The 19,771-nt window shown below is 44.4% G+C and overlaps 1 protein-coding gene across 1 annotated transcript in view; it reads right to left on the bottom strand.

The window, feature by feature from the left end:
- LOC135527848 (ERC protein 2) overlaps nucleotides 1-19,771 on the bottom strand; it is a 454,194-nt gene that overhangs the window by 218,452 nt on the left and 215,971 nt on the right. The window contains exon 11 of the mRNA XM_064956457.1: nucleotides 6,885-6,978. Within this exon, the coding sequence (XP_064812529.1) occupies nucleotides 6,885-6,978 (94 nt within the window). The remainder of the gene's footprint in view (nucleotides 1-6,884; nucleotides 6,979-19,771) is intronic.

Below are 19,771 nucleotides of genomic sequence, written 5' to 3'. Positions count from 1 at the left end.
GTATCCATCTTTCTCCTTCTCCACCTCTATGTATCCATCTTTCTCCTTCTCTCCCTCTCTGTATCCATCTTTCTCCCTCTCTACATCTACCTCTCTAGCTCTATGTATCCATCTTTCTCCTTCTCAAACTCTATGTATCCATCTTTCTCCTTCTCTACTTCTCTGTATCCATCTTTCTCCCTCTCTACCTCTCTGTATCTACCTCTCTAGCTCTATGTATCCATCTTTCTCCTTCTCTACCTCTCTGTATCCATCTTTATACCTCTCTGTATCCATCTTTCTCCTTCTCTACCTCTCTGTATCCATCTTTCTCCCTCTCTACATCTACCTCTCTAGCTCTATGTATCCATCTTTCTCCTTCTCAACCTCTATGTATCCATCTTTCTCCTTCTCTACTTCTCTGTATCCATCTTTCTCCCTCTCTACCTCTCTGTATCTACCTCTCTAGCTCTATGTATCCATCTTTCTCCTTCTCTACCTCTCTGTATCCATCTTTATACCTCTCTGTATCCATCTTTCTCCTTCTCTACCTCTCTGTATCCATATTTCTCTCTCTCTCTACCTCTCTGTATCCATCTTTCTCCTTCTCTACCTCTCTGTATCCATCTTTCTCCTTCTCTGCCTCTGTATACATCTTTCTCCTTCTCTACCTCTCTATATCCATCTTTCTCCTTCTCTACCTCTCAGTATCCATCTTTATACCTCTCTACCCCTCTGTATCCATCTTTCTCCTTCTCTACCTCTCTGTATCCATCTTCTCCTTCTCTACCTCTGTATCCATCTTTCTCCCTCTCACTCTGTATCCATTTTTCTCTCTCCCTCTGTATCCATCTTTCTCCTTCTCTCTCTGTATCCATCTTTCTCCTTATCTACCTCGCTGTATCCTTTTTTCTCCTTCTCTATCTCTCTGTATCCATCTTTCACCTTCTCTACCTCTCTGTATCCATCTTTCTCCTTCTATCTACCTCTCTGTATCCATCTTTCTCCCTCTCTGTATCCATCTTTCTCCTTCTCTACCTCTCTGTATCCACCTTTCTACATCTATACCTCTCTGTATCCATCTTTCTCCCTCTCTACCTCTCTGTATCCATCTTCTCCCTCTCTACCTCTTTGTATCCATTTTTCTCCTTCTCCACCTCTCTGTATCCATCTTTCTCCTTCTCTACCTCTCTGTATACATCTTTCTCCCTCTCTACCTCAGTATCCATCTTTCTCCTTCTCCACCTCTATGTATCCATCTTTCTCCTTCTCTCCCTCTCTGTATCCATCTTTCTCCCTCTCTACATCTACCTCTCTAGCTCTATGTATCCATCTTTCTCCTTCTCAAACTCTATGTATCCATCTTTCTCCTTCTCTACTTCTCTGTATCCATCTTTCTCCCTCTCTACCTCTCTGTATCTACCTCTCTAGCTCTATGTATCCATCTTTCTCCTTCTCTACCTCTCTGTATCCATCTTTATACCTCTCTGTATCCATCTTTCTCCTTCTCTACCTCTCTGTATCCATCTTTCTCACTCTCTACATCTACCTCTCTAGCTCTATGTATCCATCTTTCTCCTTCTCAACCTCTATGTATCCATCTTTCTCCTTCTCTACTTCTCTGTATCCATCTTTCTCCCTCTCTACCTCTCTGTATCTACCTCTCTAGCTCTATGTATCCATCTTTCTCCTTCTCTACCTCTCTGTATCCATCTTTATACCTCTCTGTATCCATCTTTCTCCTTCTCTACCTCTCTGTATCCATATTTCTCTCTCTCTCTACCTCTCTGTATCCATCTTTCTCCTTCTCTACCTCTCTGTATCCATCTTTCTCCTTCTCTACCTCTCTGTATCTACCTCTCCAGCTCTCTGTATCCATCTTTCACCCTCTCTAGCGCTATGTATCCATCTTTCTCCCTCTTTCCCTCTCTGTATCAAACTCTCTGTATCTACCTCTCTAGCTCTATGTATCCATCTTTCTCCTTCTCTACCTCTCTGTATACATCTTTCTCCTTCTCTACCTCTCTGTACCCATTTTTCACACTCTCTACCTCTCTGTATCCATCTTTCACCCTATCAACTGCTCTTTATCCATATTTCTCCCTCTCTACCTCTATGTATCCATCTTTCTCCTTCTCTACCTCTCTGTATCCATCTTTCTCCCTCTCTGTATACATCTTTCTCCTTCTCTACCTGTCTGTGTCCACCTTTCTCCCTCTCTACCTCTCTGTATCCATCTTTCTCCTTCTCTGCGTCTCTGAATACATCTTTCTCCCTCTCTACCTCTCTATATCCATCTTTCTCCCTCTCTAGCGCTATGTATCCATCTTTCTCCCTCTTTCCCTCTCTGTATCGACCTCTCTGTATCTACCTCTCTAGCTCTATGTATCCATCTTTCTCCTTCTCTACCTCTCTGTATCCATCTTTATACCTCTCTACCTCTCTGTATCCATCTTTCTCCTTCTCTACCTCTCTGTATCCATCTTCTCCTTCTCTTCCTCTGTATCCATCTTTCTCCCTCTCTCTCTGTATCCATCTGTCTCCTTCTCTACCTCTCTGTATCCATCTGTCTCCTTCTCTACCTCTATGTATCCCTATGTCTCCTTCTCTACCTCTCTGTATCCAACTTTCTCCCTCTCTACCTCTCTGTATCCATCTTTATCCTTCTCTAACTCTCTGTATACATCTTTCTCCTTCTCTACCTCTCTGTATACATATTTCTCCTTCTCTACCTCCCTGTATCCATCTTTCTCTCTCTCTACCTCTATGTATCCATCTCTCTACCTCTCTGTATCCATCTTTCACCCTCTCTACCTCTATGTATCTACATTTCTACCTCTATGTATACACCTTTCTCCTTCTCTAACTCTCTGTATGCATCTTTCTCCTTCTCTACCTCTCTGTATACATCTTTCTCCTTCTCTACCTCTCTGTATACATCTTTCTCCTTCTCTACCTCTGTATCCATCTTTCTCACTCTCTCTCTGTATCCATCTTTCCCCACTCTGTAACCATTTTTCTCTCTCTCTACCTCTCTGTATCCATCTTTCTCCCTCTTTGTATACATCTTTCTCCTTCTCTACCTCTCTGTATCCATCTTTCTCTCTCTACCTCTCTGTATCCATCTTTCTCCCTCTTTGTATACATCTTTCTCCTTCTCTACCTCCCTGTATCCATCTTTTTCTCTCTCTACCTCTATGTATCCATCTCTCTACCTCTCTGTATCCATCTTTCACCCTCTCTACCTCTATGTATCTACATTTCTACCTCTATGTATACACCTTTCTCCTTCTCTAACTCTCTGTATGCATCTTTCTCCTTCTCTACCTCTCTGTATACATCTTTCTCCTTCTCTACCTCTTTGTATACATCTTTCTCCTTCTCTACCTCTCTGTATCCATCTTTCTCTCTCTACCTCTCTGTATCCATCTTTCTCCCTCTTTGTATACATCTTTCTCCCTCTCTACCTCTCTGTGTCCATCTTTCTCCTTCTCTACCTCTCTGTATCCATATTTCTCTCTCTCTACCTCTCTGTATCCATCTTTCTTCTTCTCTACCTCTCTGTATCCATCTTTCACCTTCTCTACCTCTCTGTATCTACCTCTCTAGCTCTATGTATACATCTTTCACCCTCTCTAGCGCTATGTATCCATCTTTCTCCCTCTTTCCCTCTCTATATCTACCTCTCTACCTCTCAGTATCCATCTTTCTCTCTCTCTACCTCTCTGAATCCATCTTTCTCCTTCTCTGCCTCTCTGTATCTAGCTCTCCACCTCTCGGTATCCATATTTCTCTCTCTCTACCTCTCTGTATCCATCTCTCTACCTCTCTGTATCCATCTTTCACCCTCTCTACCTCTCTGTATCGATCTTTCACCCCATCTACCTCTCTGTATCCATATTTCTCTTTCTCTACCTCTGTATCCATCTTTCTACCTCTCTGTATCCATCTTTCTCCTTCTCTCCCTCTATGTATCCATCTTCCCCCCCTCTGTATCCATCTTTCTAACCCTATGTATCCATCTTTCTCCCTCTCTACCTCTCTGTATCCATCGTTCTCCCGCTCTACCTATGTATCCATCTTTCTCCTTCTCTACCTCTATGTATCCATCTTTCTCCCTCTCTACCTCTTTGCATCCATCTTTCTCTTTCTCTACATCTCTGTATCCATCTTTCTACCTCTATGTATCCATCTTTCTCCTTCTCTCCCTCTATGTAACGGCACCTCCTACGGCACCTCTTTCTCCATGTATCCATATTTCTCCCTTTCTAATTCTCAGTATCCATCTTCCTCTCTCTCTCCCTCTCTGTATCCATCTTTCTACCTCTCAGTATCCATCTTTCTCTCTCTCTACCTCTCTGTATCTATCTCTCTACCTCTCTGTATCTATCTCTCTACCTCTCAGTATCCATATCTCTACATCTCTGTATCTATCTCTCTACCTCTCCATATCTATCTCTCTACCTCTCTGTGTCTATCTCTCTACTTCTATGTATCTATCTCTCTATATCTCCAGCACAGTAGACGATGAATGACATTAAAGTGACTTCAACTCGTCATCAAACCCTTGACGAGCTGAATCAGGTGTGTTGATGCTATGCTGGAATTTAAAAAAAGCACCCCTTACCTCTCCAGGATCGTGTCAGTGACCACGTTTCTTTTGTTCTAGTCTTGATGAAGAATAAAGTAGAAATTGTTATGGAGTGTGATAGTTGTGGGTAAGGGCGGGGAGATCAGAGTTGAGTGAATGCAATATGAGGGTTGTGGGAGATGTGCAGCACGGTGAGATGGAGACGATCACAGAGCGATGCTATCGCTCTCCCATATAAACTCAGCTGGGTACCTTTCAGCGGCTGGATAAACCACAAAGGAAGTGTTTGTTTGTGTTTACCCTCAGAGCGTGCTGTGTTCCTGATGGGACCAGAGATTGAGAGAGAGAGAGTGAGTGAGAGAGCGAGGAATAGGGGGCCTTTAAAGCCTGGTGGCTCCAACACAATCCCAGCGTGCAATGAGACAGTAAGACATGAGGGCTACTGAGAACAACCACTATACATGAGTTACCATACAAGTGCAGCTTGTTATGTTTTGGCATCATGCGTAACAAACAAAGCAACTATAAAAACCCTGGTACTCTTTTTTTTCATTTCGGGGAAAAAAATGGACAGCTTGTATTCTGTAGGAGGTGCCGTTACTCAGGTGGTAGAACATTAGTATTGGTCAGCACCGGGCTACCTCAACAACTGCCACATGAGTTTTTCTAAACTACAACGAGGAAGTCTTTCATCTGTCTACACTCCTTCCGTCTATACCATGTCAACGTTCCCTCCCTCAGACTGGGACTCCTCTCCCAGGTGAGAGCAACATTTGTGTACATTAAAGAACAGAGGAAGTGTTTCGGGGGGGAAATAACCTATGTGTGGATGCCAGACATCCAAAATCTCTATAGAGAGGGGGGAGAGAGAGGGGGAGAGAGAGGGGGGAGAGGGAGAGAGAGAGGGGGAGAGCGAAAGAGAGACAGAGAGAGAGGAGAGGGGAGAGGGAGAGAGAGGGGGGAGAGAGAAAGAGAGAGAGGGAGAGAGAGAGAAAGAGAGGGGGATAGAGAAAGGGGGAGAGAGGGGGGAGAGAAAGAGAGACAGAGGGAGAGAGCGAGAGAGAGAGAGAGAGAGGGATAGAGAAAGGGGGAGAGAGATGTGGAGAGATAGAGGGGGTAGAGTGAGAGAGGGGGAGAGAAGAGAGAAGAGAGAGAGAGGGAGAGAGAGAGAGGGAGAGAGAGAGGGATAGAGAAAGGGGGAGAGAGAGAGATGGAGAGAGATAGAGGGGAGAGAGAGAGAGAGAGAGAGAGAGAGGGAGAGAGACAAGAGAGAGAGGGATAGAGAGAGAGAGAGAGAGAGAGAGAGAGATAAAGAAAGGGGGAGAGAGAGAGATGGAGAGCGATAGAGGGGGGAGAGAGAGAAGAGAGAGTGAGAGCAGGAGAGAGAGAGCGGGAGAGAGAGGGAGAGAAAGAGGGAGAGATGAGGAGAGAAAGAGGGGTGTGGGGAGAGAGAGAGGGGGAGAGGGGGGAGAAAGAGGGAGGGGGAAAGGGAGGGGGGGGAGAGAGTGAGAGAGATAGAGTCGGATAGAGAGAAAGAGACAGAGAGAGGGGAGGGAGAGAGAGAGAGGGTGAGAGAGAGACAGAGGGAGGAGAGCGAGAGAGAGAGAGGTGGAGGGAGGGAGGGAGGGAGAGGAGAGAGAGTGGGGGTGAGATGAGATAGAGGGTGGGGGAGAGAGATGGGGAGAGAGAAAGAGCGGGTGAGATAGAGGGTGGGGGAGAGAGAGGGTGGAGAGAGGGGGAGAGAGAGAGGGGGTGAGATAGAGAGAGGGGGGTGAGATAGAGAGAGAGGGTGGGGAGTGAGGGGGGGTGAGAGAGAGGGGGGAGAGAGGGTGAGAGAGATAGAGGGGGGAGAGAGAGTCTGAAAGAGGGTAGAGAGAGTAAGAGACAGAGAAGAGGGGGTGTGAGAGACAGAGAGAAACAGGGAGAGGGGGAAAGAGAGAGGCAGAGAGAGCCCCCATCCCACTCCAGAGAGGTGGGAGAGAGAAAGACAGAGAGGGGGTGAGAGAGAGAGAGAGAGAGAGAGGGGTGAGAGAGAGAGAGAGAGAGAGGGGGTGTGAGAGAGAGAGAGAGAGAGAGAGAGAGGGGGGGGTGAGAGAGAGAGAGAGAGGGGGGGGGGTGAGAGAGAGAGAGAGAGAGAGAGAGGGGGGGGTGTAACCTCGAGCAGGGGGAGAGATTAGAGAGAGAAGTGTAACAGAGTCAGTCTATGCTGGCAGGGAAGGGTACTGTACTTTATCCAGTGCCTGGGAATAGTGGCATGATCAGGAGTCGGAGAATATTAACCCCTCAGCAATCCCACACACACACATAGACACACCTGTGAGATGGAGTGTGGATGTCCGTCAGTCTGTCCATCTGGCCTCCTCTCCCCTGAAACCATCTGTTTAAGGATGTTTGGACACTTCACTTGCCTTCAAAGAGAGAGAGAATAAGATTCTAAGAAAGTGCATGCTAAGACAAACTGTAAACTGATCCACAAAAAAATTACATAATGTATGTTGTGTTGCGTCATGGATGGAGCTACCAGGTGGAGAGTCTATTGAAACATGGGGCTCCCAGGTGGAGAGTCTAGTCAAACATGGGGCTGCCAGGTGGAGAGTCTAGTCAAACATGGGGCTCCCAGGTGGAGAGTCTAGTGAAACATGGAGCTCCCAGGTGGAGAGTCTAGTGAAACATGGGGCTCCCAGGTGGAGAGTCTATTGAAACATGGGGCTCCCAGCTGGAGAGTCTTTTGAAACATGGGTCTCCCAGGTGGAGAGTCTAGTGAAACATGGGGCTACCAGGTGGAGAGTCTTTTGAAACATGGGGCTCCCAGGTGGAGAGTCTAGTGACACATGGGGCTCCCAGGTGGAGAGTTTATTGAAACATGGGGCTCCCAGGTGGAGAGTCTAGTGAAACATGGGGCTCCCAGGTGGAGAGTCTAGTGACACATGGGGCTCCCAGGTGGAGAGTCTATTGAAACATGGGTCTCCCAGGTGGAGAGTCTATTGAAACATGGGGCTCCCAGTTGGAGAGTCTATTGAAACATGTGTCTCCCAGGCAGGTGGAGAGTCTAGTGACACATGGGGCTCCCAGGCAGGTGGAGAGTCTAGTGAAACATGGGGCTCCCAGGTGGAGAGTCTATTGAAACATGGAGCTCCCAGGTGGTCTAAGGCACTGCATCTCAGTGCTAGAGGCGTCACTACAGACACCCTGGTTCGAATCCAGGCTGTATCACAACCGGCCATGATTGGGACTCCCATAGGGCGGCGCACAATTGGCCCAGTCGTCTGGGTTTGGCCGGTGTAGGCCATCATTGTAAATAAGTATCTGTTCTTAACTGACTTGCCTAGTTATGGAGACGAAAGAGACAGGATGAGACTTGACAGATGGCAAAGAGACACTACTTGTGTAAATCTCTCAGCATGCAAACACACACAAACACTCACACTGTGCTGGTTTGTAAATCTGTCATCAGAAGTGTGTAGTGTAAAGGAGCTGATTACAGAGCTAACCCATGAATTACCTGGGCTGGTTTCTGTGTGTTTATACTCTATAGAGGAGACAAACTCCCAATAATATACCCTACAACTGAGATCCGCACGCATGCGCGCACACACACACACACACACACACACACACACATCACACACACACACACACACACACAGATAGAGAACAGTCTATGACTTGGGTGTCTGGAGTCTTTGACAATACTTAAAGACTTCCTCTGACACCACCCGGTATCCAGGTTGGCAGGGAGCTCAGCCCCAGTGATGTACTGGGCAATAAACGCCACCCTCTATAGCGCCTTGCGGTTGGATACAGAGCAGTTGCCATACCAAGTGGTGATGTAGCAAGTTAAGATGCTCTCATTGGAGTAGCTGTAGAACTTTCTGAGGATCTGAGGGCCCTTCCCAAATCTTTTTAGCCTCCTGAGGGGGAAGAGGCCTTCTCGTGCCTTCTTTATGACTGTGCTAGTGTGTTTGGACCATGATAATTTGTGATGTGGACACAGAGGAACTTGAAGCGCTCTACACGCTTCCCTACAGCCCATCAATGTGGATGGGGACGTGCTCGACTCTCTGTTTCCTGTAGTCCATCGGCTCCTTTGTCTTGCTGACATTGAGGGAGATGTTGTTGTTGAAGAGGAAGGGACTAAGTACGCGCCCTTGAGGGGCCCCCATGTTGTTTCTACCCTCATCACTTGGGGGTGGCCCGTTAAGAAGCCCAGGAACTAGTTGCAGTGGAAGGTGTTCAAGTCCCAGGGTCCTGAGCTTAGTGATGAGCACTATGATGAGCACTATGACTCAGTGTTCAACACCAATGAACAACATTCTCACGTAGGTGTTCCGCTTGTTCAGCTGTGAGAGGGCAGTGTGGAGTACAATAGAGATTGCATCATCTGTGGGTCTGTTGAGGTGGTATGCGAATTGGAGTGGGTCCAAGGGGTCTGGGATGATGGTGTTAATGTGACCCATGGCCAGCCTTTCAAAGCATTTCATGGCTACAGATGTAAGTGCTACAGGGTGAATGTCGTTTAGACAGGTTCCCTAGGCGTTCTTGGGCACAGAGACTATGGCGGTCTGCTTGAAACATGTATTTATTACAGAGTGGATCAGGGAGAGTTTGAAAATGTCAGTGAAGACACTTGCCAGCTGGTCAGCGCATACTCAGAGTACATGTCCTGTTAATCCTTCTGACCACGTGGCATTGTGGAGCAAGATTACACGGTCGTCCGGAACAGCTGGTGCTCTCATGCATGATTCAGTGTTACTTGCCTCGAAGCGAGCATAGAAGGAATATGTCTTGTATGCTAGGCTTGCGTCACTAGGCAGCTCGCGGCTGGGTCTCCTTTTGTAATTCGTGATGGTTTGCAAGCCCTGCCACATCCATGAGCATCAGCGCTGGCGAAGTAGGTTTCGACCTTAGTTGTTTATTGACCTTTTGACTGTTGGTTCGTTGGAGGACGTAGCGGGATATCATTTAAGTGTCTGGATTAGTGTCCGGCTCCTTGAAAGCGGCAGCTATAGCCTTTAGCTCAGTGCGTATGTTGCCTGTAATCCATGGCTTCTGGTTGGGATATGTACAAACGGTCACTGTGGGGAGGATGTCGCTGATGCACGTATTATTGAACCTGGTGACTGATGTGGTAAACTCCTCAATGATATTGGATGAATCCCAGAACATATTCCAGTCTGTGCTAGCGAAACATTCCTGTAGTTTAGCATCTATGTCATCAGATCACTTCCATTTGAGTTTAGCTTGTAAGCAGGAATCAGGAGGATAGAGTTATGGTCAGATTTACCAAATGGAGGGCGAGGGGGAGCTTTGTATGCGTTTCTGTGTGTGGAGTAAAGATTCCATTATTTTTTTCAATCACCGGCCACTGCCTCTCTTGTCTGCTTATGGTACTATACAACTCATTTGAGATTGGTCTTAGTGCCAGCATTGGTTGTTGGTGGAAAATAGACAGCTACGAAACATATAGATGCAAATTCTCTAGGAAATAGTATGTTCTGCAGCTTATCAGGAGATATTCTAACTCAGGCGAAACCTAGAGACTTCTTTAACATTAGAGATCACTGAGCAGCTGTTCTTTAACCCAGAGCTGCCGTCCGGTCTTGACGATGCATAGAAAAAACAACTAAATGTACATTATCTATGTCCTTGTTCAGTCTTGACTCAGAGAAACATGGGATATTACAGTTCTTCAGGTCCCGTTGATGGGATAGTCTCGAACGGAGCTCGTCCAGTTTATTCTCTAGTGATGTCATTTTTACTAGTAGAACGGAGAGTAGAGACGGTTTGTTAATTTGCCGATATAGAGGAGCCCGCTCCATTGTCTCTCTTGCGCCGTCTCTTTCGAGTCTCAGGGATTACAGTATGGTCCGGAATGAGCAAAACATCCACAGCTGCCAAGTCGTTGAAGTAGTATTCTCCATCCGAATCGAGGTGAGTGATCACTGTTCTGATGTCCAGAAGCTGTTTTCGGTCATAGGAAACATTATTTACAAAAACTTAAGATCAGCATACAAAACACACAAAGAAGCAGAATTGGTCACCTACAGTGCAATCTTCCATCTCAAGAGGTAAGTCAAATAATTTAAAAACTATAGTAAGCATATTTTAAATGCCAAATGATATTAGAGAAAGACATTACAAACTCTGACCCATCTATGTACATTTTTTATTTTACAATAAGAACAAGTACATATTTTGTTTCTCATTCTTTTTCATTAGTTTGAAAAAAGAACAAAAACCATTTAACCGTAACAGTGATCTATTCTTGAATCAGCCATAAATCCCCTTGTCACTTCCTGTTTTGTGCAAAAGGGAGGGGCAATTGAATACAAGTTTCACATCAAATGGACTTGCTAAAACATGTCTAGCCTGTCTATCTATAGGTAACAGGGTTGACGTGTTATTCTAGCCTGTCTATCTATAGGTAACAGGGTTGATGTGTTATTCTAGCCTGTCTATCTATAGGTAACAGGGTTGATGTGTTATTCTAGCCTGTCTATCTATAGGTAACATGGTTGATGTGTTATTCTAGCCTGTCTATCTCTGGGTAACAGGGTTGATGTGTTATTCTAGCCTGTCTATCTCTGGGTAACAGGGTTGACGTGTTATTCTAGCCTGTCTATCTCTGGGTAACAGGGTTGATGTGTTATTCTAGCCTGTCTATCTCTGGGTAACAGGGTTGATGTGTTATTTTAGCCTGTCTATCTCTGGGTAACAGGGTTGACGTGTTATTCTAGCCTGTCTATCTCTGGGTAACAGGGTTGATGTGTTATTCTAGCCTGTCTATCTCTGGGTAACAGGGTTGACGTGTTATTCTAGCCTGTCTATCTCTGGGTAACAGGGTTGATGTGTTATTCTAGCCTGTCTATCTCTGGGTAACAGGGTTGATGTGTTATTCTAGCCTGTCTATCTCTGGGTAACAGGGTTAATGTGTTATTCTAGCCTGTCTATCTCTGGGTAACAGGGTTGATGTGTTATTCTAGCCTGTCTATCTCTGGGTAACAGGGTTGACGTGTTATTCTAGCCTGTCTATCTCTGGGTAACAGGGTTGACGTGTTATTCTAGCCTGTCTATCTCTGGGTAACAGGGTTGATGTGTTATTCTAGCCTGTCTATCTCTGGGTAACAGGGTTGATGTGTTATTCTAGCCTGTCTATCTCTGGGTAACAGGGTTGATGTGTTATTCTAGCCTGTCTATCTCTGGGTAACAGGGTTGATGTGTTATTCTAGCCTGTCTATCTCTGGGTAACAGGGTTGATGTGTTATTCTAGCCTGTCTATCTCTGGGTAACAGGGTTGATGTGTTATTCTAGCCTGTCTATCTCTGGGTAACAGGGTTGATGTGTTATTCTAGCCTGTCTATCTCTGGGTAACAGGGTTGACGTGTTATTCTAGCCTGTCTATCTCTGGGTAACAGGGTTGACGTGTTATTCTAGCCTGTCTATCTCTGGGTAACAGGGTTGACGTGTTATTCTAGCCTGTCTATCTATGGGTAACAGGGTTGATGTGTTTTGCTCAACATGCTCAGTTTCCCACGTCAAAGCACTATGATTTGACTATTATATGTTCAATGTTTCTGTTTAATTGTTTTTTTTAAGGAATATTTTCACAATATTAAAAAATGAGAGTTCAGTTCACGGAACGTAAATTAACCACTAATCACATTAAATAAATAATAATATTCAGAAATTACGTTTTCAAGGTAACAGAATAACTAGGGCTTTACAATGATGGTGAAACTTCGGGAAATGTTCAGATGAAGCGGGTTGATATCATGGTAGAAGTGACACAGGGTTGATGGAGGGACATGTCAAAATGCTGAATATTGCCACTTTAGCAAGTCTTTATTCTGATATATTGAATTCTCCATATGGTCTATATCAAATGACACTTCATTTAAAAGGACAATTCTGCCACTTTTAAACCGTATTTTCATTATCTCCATCACAATACCCGTGTCTACATATGTGAAAATGGCTCGTTTCTATGATATGCGATTAAAAAGAGAAAAAAATGCTTCCATGTGACATCACAGGGTATGATTAAAATAAAACAGCGATTTTCAAAACCTGTAATGAGTTTCTAGCCAGAGGGAGGGGGATCTTCTTGCTCCCCCATGACATTAAAATGGTTGAACTTTTAATGTCATCCACCACTTTTCATGGGTAGACACCACTTTTCAATTTTCACATAAAGATACACTGGTATTGTGCTGGAGATAAGGGGAATGAAGTTAAAAAGTGGTGGAGTTGCTTTTAAAAATAAATATTGTTGCACAATTTCTACACTAAAGGAACTATTTTCGTGGAACGACCTATAAGCAAAGAGAGCTGACAGTGACAAATTATCCCATAAGAGAACTCTCAGCTACTGTAAACAGCTTCTCAACCAGCGCCTGCTCTGTGTGTATACATTATTACATATTCAGACTGACTGACCTGTTTACCCTGCTACCAATCCACAAGTTCCTCTACATACAGACAAATATTTGCCACGCTGGCTTGTGAACTACTGTGTGTGTGTGTGTGTGTGTGTGTGTGTGTGTGTGTGTGTGTGTGTGTGTGTGTGTGTGTGTGTGTGTGTGTGTGTGTGTGTGTGTGTGTGTAGGTACGTGCGTGCGTGTGTCTCATGTCCTGTCAGCGGCGATGTTGGCGGGTAATTTATATTCTGGCCTTCTGAAAATAAACCTAATAAATGGATAAATAAGATCCTAAAAAGCAATGCCGCCTGCTCTCTCTATCACCATAAGTAGTGAGAGTAGTGATGCATTGGTTTTGAGCCCTATGTCAGGGCTAGTCATACTGACAGACATCTCCTGCTCCCATCCCCTCCTCCCCATCCCCCTCGTCTTCACCCCCCTCTCAAAGATACTGTTGTCATAAGGAGGATTGGAGTAGAAGGGTTGTAGAAGTGGGAGTAGAAGGGTTGTAGAAGGGAGAGTATAAGGGTTGTAGAAGTGGGAGTAGAAGGGGGAGTAGAAGGGTTGTAGAAGTGGGAGTAGAAGGGGGAGTAGAAGGGTTGTAGAAGGGGGAGTAGAAGGGTTGTAGAAGGGGGAGTAGAAGGGGGTGTGGCAGGGAGTAGAGGTGAGAGTAGAAGGGGGTTTCAAGGGAGTAGAGAAGGAGAGTTAAGGGGGCGTAGATGGGGGAGTAGAAGGGTGGATAAGGGAGTAGAGGGGGGGTGTATAAGGGAGTAGAAGTGTGGATAAGGGAGTAGAATGGTGGATAAGGGAGTAGAAGGGTGGATAAGGGAGTAGAAGGGTGGATAAGGGAGTAGAATGGTGGATAAGGGAGTAGAGGGTGTATAAGGGAGTAGAAGGGTGGATAAAGGAGTAGAAGGGAGGATAAATGAGTAGAAGGGAGGATAAGGGAGTAGAAGGGTGTATAAGGGAGTAGAAGGGTGTATAAGGGAGTAGAAGGGTGGATAAGGGAGTAGAAGGGTGTATAAGGGAGTAGAAGGGTGTATAAGGGAGTAGAAGGGTGTCTAAGGGAGGAGAAGGGTGTATAAGGGAGTAGAAGGGTGTATAAGGGAGTAGAAGGGTGTCTAAGGGAGGAGAAGGGTGTATAAGGGAGTAGAAGGGTGTATAAGGGAGTAGAAGGGTGTATAAGGGAGTAGAAGGGTGTATAAGGGAGTAGAAGGGTGTATAAGGGAGTAGAGGGTGGATAAGGGAGTAGATTGGTGGATAAGTGAGTATAAGGGTGTATAAGGGAGTAGACGGGTGTATAAGGGAGTAGAAGGGTGTATAAGGGAGTAGAAGGGTGTATAAGGGAGTAGAAGGGTGGATAAGGGAGTGAGAGGAGACACAGTGGTCATCATCAGATGAGCTCCTGCATGTTTCAGCATGTTCTTTAAAAAATATAGATTTAGAGTTAGATAAACTTCTTCTTTTTTTTGTCAGGGACATATACAGGATGCTACCCTCCACAACATTACCTTAAAATAACCACTCCAAATCAAAACCTACAACCTGATTTTGAACAGAATTATGGAATCACCTGAAAGGTTAACAACTGCCAAAGATTATTATTCTAACGCTACACAGCAAAAGCTCTGGAAAACAACAGAAACCTGGAAACACCATCCAACCTGGAACTGAGAGAGAAATGTTTAGTCTGAAGCTATATTTTATTTCCAAACCACACGACCAGCAACATTTGACACTTTATGGAACACAAAGCCATCACTATCTCATCCTGGAATATCCAAGGCCTGAGGACATCTGCCTTTGGCCTAAAGAGCAGGAACCCGGACTTCACCAAAGAAGTCGGTTATACAGACATTGTCATCCTGCAAGAAATCTGGTATAGAGGAGACGGACCCACTGGTTGCCCTCTAAGTTACAGAGAGCTGGTAGTCCCATCCACCAAACTACCAAGTGTGAAACAGGGAAGGGACTCAGGGGGTATGCTAATTTGGTATAGAGCAGACCTAACTCACTCCATTAAATGAATCAAAACAGGAACATTTTACATCTGGGTAGAAATTCAAAAGGAAATGATCTTAACAGAGAAAAATGTCCTCATGTGTGTTACCTATATCCCCCCACTAGAATCCCCATACTTTAATGAAGACAGCTTCTCCATCCTGGAGGGGGAAATCAATCATTTCCAGGCCCAGGGACATGTACTAGTCTGTGGTGACCTAAATGCCAGAACCGGACAATAACCTAACACACTCAGCACACAGGGGGACAAACACCTGCCTGGAGGTGACAGCATTCCCTCCCACATATGCCCCCCTAGGCAGAACTATGACAACATAACCAACAAAACCGGGTCACAACTCCTGCAGCTCAATCGCATACTGGGTATGTACATAGTCAATGGTAGGCTTCGAGGGGACTGCTATGGTAGGTACACCTATAGCTCATCTCTTGGCAGTAGTACTGTAGACTACTTTATCACTGACCTCAACCAAGAGTCTCTCAGAGCGTTCACAGTCAGCCCAATGACACCCCTAACAGACCACAGCAAAATCACAGTCTACTTGAACAGAGCAATACTCAATCACGAGGCATCAAAGCCAAAGGAACTGAGTAATATTAAGAAAAGCTATAGATGGAAGAAATGTACAGTCGTGGCCAAAGGTTTTGAGAATGACACAAATATTAATTTCCACAAAGTTTGCTGCTTCTGTGTCTTTAGATATTTTTGTCAGATGTTACTATGGAATACTGAAGTATAATTACAAGCTTTTCATAAGTGTCAAAGGCTTTTATTGACAATTACATGAAGTTGATGCAAAGAGTCAATATTTGCAGTGTTGACCCTTCTTTTTCAAGACCTCTGCAATCCGCCCTGGCATGCTGTCAATTAACTTCTGGGCCACATCCTGACTGATGGCAGCCCATTCTTGCATAATCAATGCTTGGAGTTTGTCAGAATTTGTAGGGTTTTGTTTGTCGACCCGCCTCTTGAGGATTGACCACAAGTTCTCAATGGGATTAAGGTCTGGGGAGTTTCCTGGCCATGGACCCAAAATATCTATGTTTTGTTCCCTGAGCCACTTAGTTATCACTTTTGCCTTATGGCAAGGTGCTCCATCATGCTGGAAAAGGCCTTGTTCGTCAGCAAACTGTTCCTGGATGGTTGGGAGAAGTTGCTCTCGGAGGATGTGTTGGTACCATTCTTTATTCATGGCAGTGTTCCATATCAAAATTGTGAGTGAGCCCACTCCCTTGGCTGAGAAGTAACCCCACACATGAATGGTCTCAGGATGCCTTATTGTTGGCAGGACACAGGACTGATGGTAGTGCTCACCTTGTCTTCTCCAGACAAGCTTTTTTCCAGGATGCCCCAAACAATCGGAAAGGGGATTCATCAGAGAAAATGACTTTACCCCAGTCCTCAGCAGTGCAATCCCTGTACCTTTTGCAGAATATCAGTCTGTCCCTGATGTTTTTCCTGGAGAGAAGTGGTTTCTTTGCTGCCCTTCTTGACACCAGGCCATCCTCCAAAAGTCTTCGCCTCACTGTGTGTGCAGATGCACTCACACCTGCCTGCTGCCATTACTGAGCAAGCTCTGTACTGGTGGTGCCCAGATCCCACAGCTGAATCAAATTTTGGAGACGGTCCTGGCGCTTGCTGGACTTTCTTGGGCGCCCTGAAGCCTTCTTCACAACAATTGAACCACTCTCCTTGAAGTTCTTGATGATCCGATAAATGGTTGATTTAGGTGCAATCTTACTGGCAGCAATATCATTGCCTGTGAAGCCCTTTTTGTGCTACGCAATGATGACGGCATGTGTTTCCTTGCAGGTAATCATGGTTGACAGAGGAAGGTAAATGATTCCAAGCACCACCCTCCTTTTGAAGCTTCCAGTCTGTTATTCGAACTCAATCAGCATGACAGAGTGAACTCCAGCCTTGTCTTCGTCAACACTGTTAACGAGAGAATCACTGACATGATGTCAGCTGGTCCTTTTGTGGTAGGGCTGAAATGCAGTGGAAATGGTTTTGGGGGATTCCGTTCATTTGCATGGCAAAGAGGGACTTTGCAATTAATTGCAATTCAGCTGATCACTCTTCATAACATTCTGGAGTATATGCAAATTGCCATCAAACAAACTGAGGCAGGAGACTTTGTGAAAATGTATATTTGTGTCATTCTAAAAACTTTTGGCCACGACTGTAGTTTGGAAATCTACCTAAAAACAATTAAGCAACAACAAATTCAATCCCTTTTAGACAACTTCCTGGACAAAACGTTCCACTGTAATAGTGAAGGTGTAAACTCGGAAGTAGAAAATCTTAACAGTATATTTGACCTCTCACCTTCTCTATCAAATCTCAAACATCTCAAATAGAAAACCGAAGAAAATGAACAAAAATGACAAATGGTTTGATGAAGAATGCAAAAATTGAATAAAAAATGTAGAAACCTGTCCAACCAAAAACATAGAGACCAGGAAAACCTGAGTCTACACCTCCACAAAGGTGAATCACTAAAACAATACAGAAATACACCAGGGAAAAAGAAGCAACAGCACGTCAGAAATTAGCTCAGTGTAATTGAAGAATCCATAGACTCTAACGACTACTGGAAAACACTAAACAAACAACAACATGAACAATTATCTATCCAACATGGAGATGTATGGGTAAACCACTTCTCCAAACTTTTTGGCTCTATAACAAAGAACAAACAGCAAAAACATATATATATATATATATATATATATATATATATATATATGTTCAAATACAAATCTTAGAATCAACTATTAAAGACTACCAGAACCCAATGGATTCTACAATTACCTTGAATGAACTACAGGACAAAATAAAACCCTCAAACCCAAAAAGGCCTGTGGTGTTGATGCTAGCCTCAATGAAATGATAAAATATACAGACAACAAATTCCAATTGATGATGCTAAAACTCTTTAACATCATCCTTAGCTCTGGCACCTTCCTCAATATCTGGACTGATCACCCCAATCCACAAAAGTGGAGACCAAATTGACCCCAATAACAACGGGGGATATGCGTCAACAGCAACATTGGGAAAATCCTCTGAATTATCATTAACAACAGACTCGTACAATTCCTCAATGAAAACAATGTACTGAGCAAATGTCAAATTGGCTATTTAATCCCCACCCTCTTCAACACATACAGTGCCTTGCGAAAGTATTCGGCCCCCTTGAACTTTGCGACCTTTTGCCACATTTCAGGCTTCATACATAAATATATAAAACTGAATTTTTTTGTGAAGAATCAACAACAAGTGGGACACAATCATGAAGTGGAACGACATTTATTGGATATTTCAAACTTTTTTAACAAATCAAAAACTGAAAAATTGGGCGTGCAAAATTATTCAGCCCCCTTAAGTTAATACTTTGTAGCGCCACCTTTTGCTGCGATTACAGCTGTAAGTCGCTTGGGGTATGTCTCTATCAGTTTTGCACATCGAGAGACTGAAATTTTTTCCCATTCCTCCTTGCAAAACAGCTCGAACTCAGTGAGGTTGGATGGAGAGCATTTGTGAGCAGCAGTTTTCAGTTCTTTCCACAGATTCTCGATTGGATTCAGGTCTGGACTTTGACTTGGCCATTCTAACACCTGGATATGTTAATTTTTGAACCATTCCATTGTAGATTTTGCTTTATGTTTTGGATCATTGTCTTGTTGGAAGACAAATCTCCGTCCCAGTCTCAGGTCTTTTGCAGACTCCATCAGGTTTTCTTCCAGAATGGTCCTGTATTTGGCTCCATCCATCTTCCCATCAATTTTAACCATCTTCCCTGTCCCTGCTGAAGAAAAGCAGGCCCAAACCATGATGCTGCCACCACCATGTCTGACAGTGGGTATGTTGTGTTCAGGGTGATGAGCTGTGTTGCTTTTACGCCAAACATAACGTTTTGCATTGTTGCCAAAAAGTTCAATTTTGGTTTCATCTGACCAGAGCACCTTCTTCCACATGTTTGGGGTGTGTCTCCCAGGTGGCGTGTGGCAAACTTTAAACGACACTTTTTATGGATATCTTTAAGAAATGGCTTTCTTCTTGCCACTCTTCCATATTGGCCAGATTTGTGCAATATACGACTGATTGTTGTCCTATGGACAGAGTCTCCCACCTCAGCTGTAGATCTCTGCAGTTCATCCAGAGTGATCATGGGCCTCTTGGCTGCATCTCTGATCAGTCTTCTCCTTGTATGAGCTGAAAGTTTAGAGGGACGGCCAGGTCTTGGTAGATTTGCAGTGGTCTGATACTCCTTCCATTTCAATATTATCGCTTGCACAGCGCTCCTTGGGATGTTTAAAGCTTGGGAAATATTTTTGTATCCAAATCCGGCTTTAAACTTCTTCACAACAGTATCTCGGACCTGCCTGGTGTGTTCCTTGTTCTTCATGATGCTCTCTGCGCTTTTAACGGACCTCTGAGACTATCACAGTGCAGGTGCATTTATACGGAGACTTGATTACACCCTGGTGTATTGTATTTATCATCATTAGTCATTTAGGTCAACATTGGATCATTCAGAGATCCTCACTGAACTTCTGGAGAGAGTTTGCTACACTGAAAGTAAAGAGGCTGAATAATTTTGCACGCCCAATTTTTCAGTTTTTGATTTGTTAAAGTTTGAAAGTGTCCCACTTGTTGTTGATTCTTCACAAAAAAATACAGTTTTATATCTTTATGTTTGAAGCCTGAAATGTGGCAAAAGGTCGCAAAGTTCAAGGGGGCCGAATACTTTCGCAA

Source organism: Oncorhynchus masou, chromosome 33 (genome assembly GCF_036934945.1).
Source record: "Oncorhynchus masou masou isolate Uvic2021 chromosome 33, UVic_Omas_1.1, whole genome shotgun sequence".
NCBI lineage: Eukaryota > Metazoa > Chordata > Actinopteri > Salmoniformes > Salmonidae > Oncorhynchus > Oncorhynchus masou.
This window is presented reverse-complemented; position numbering and strand designations above follow the sequence as displayed.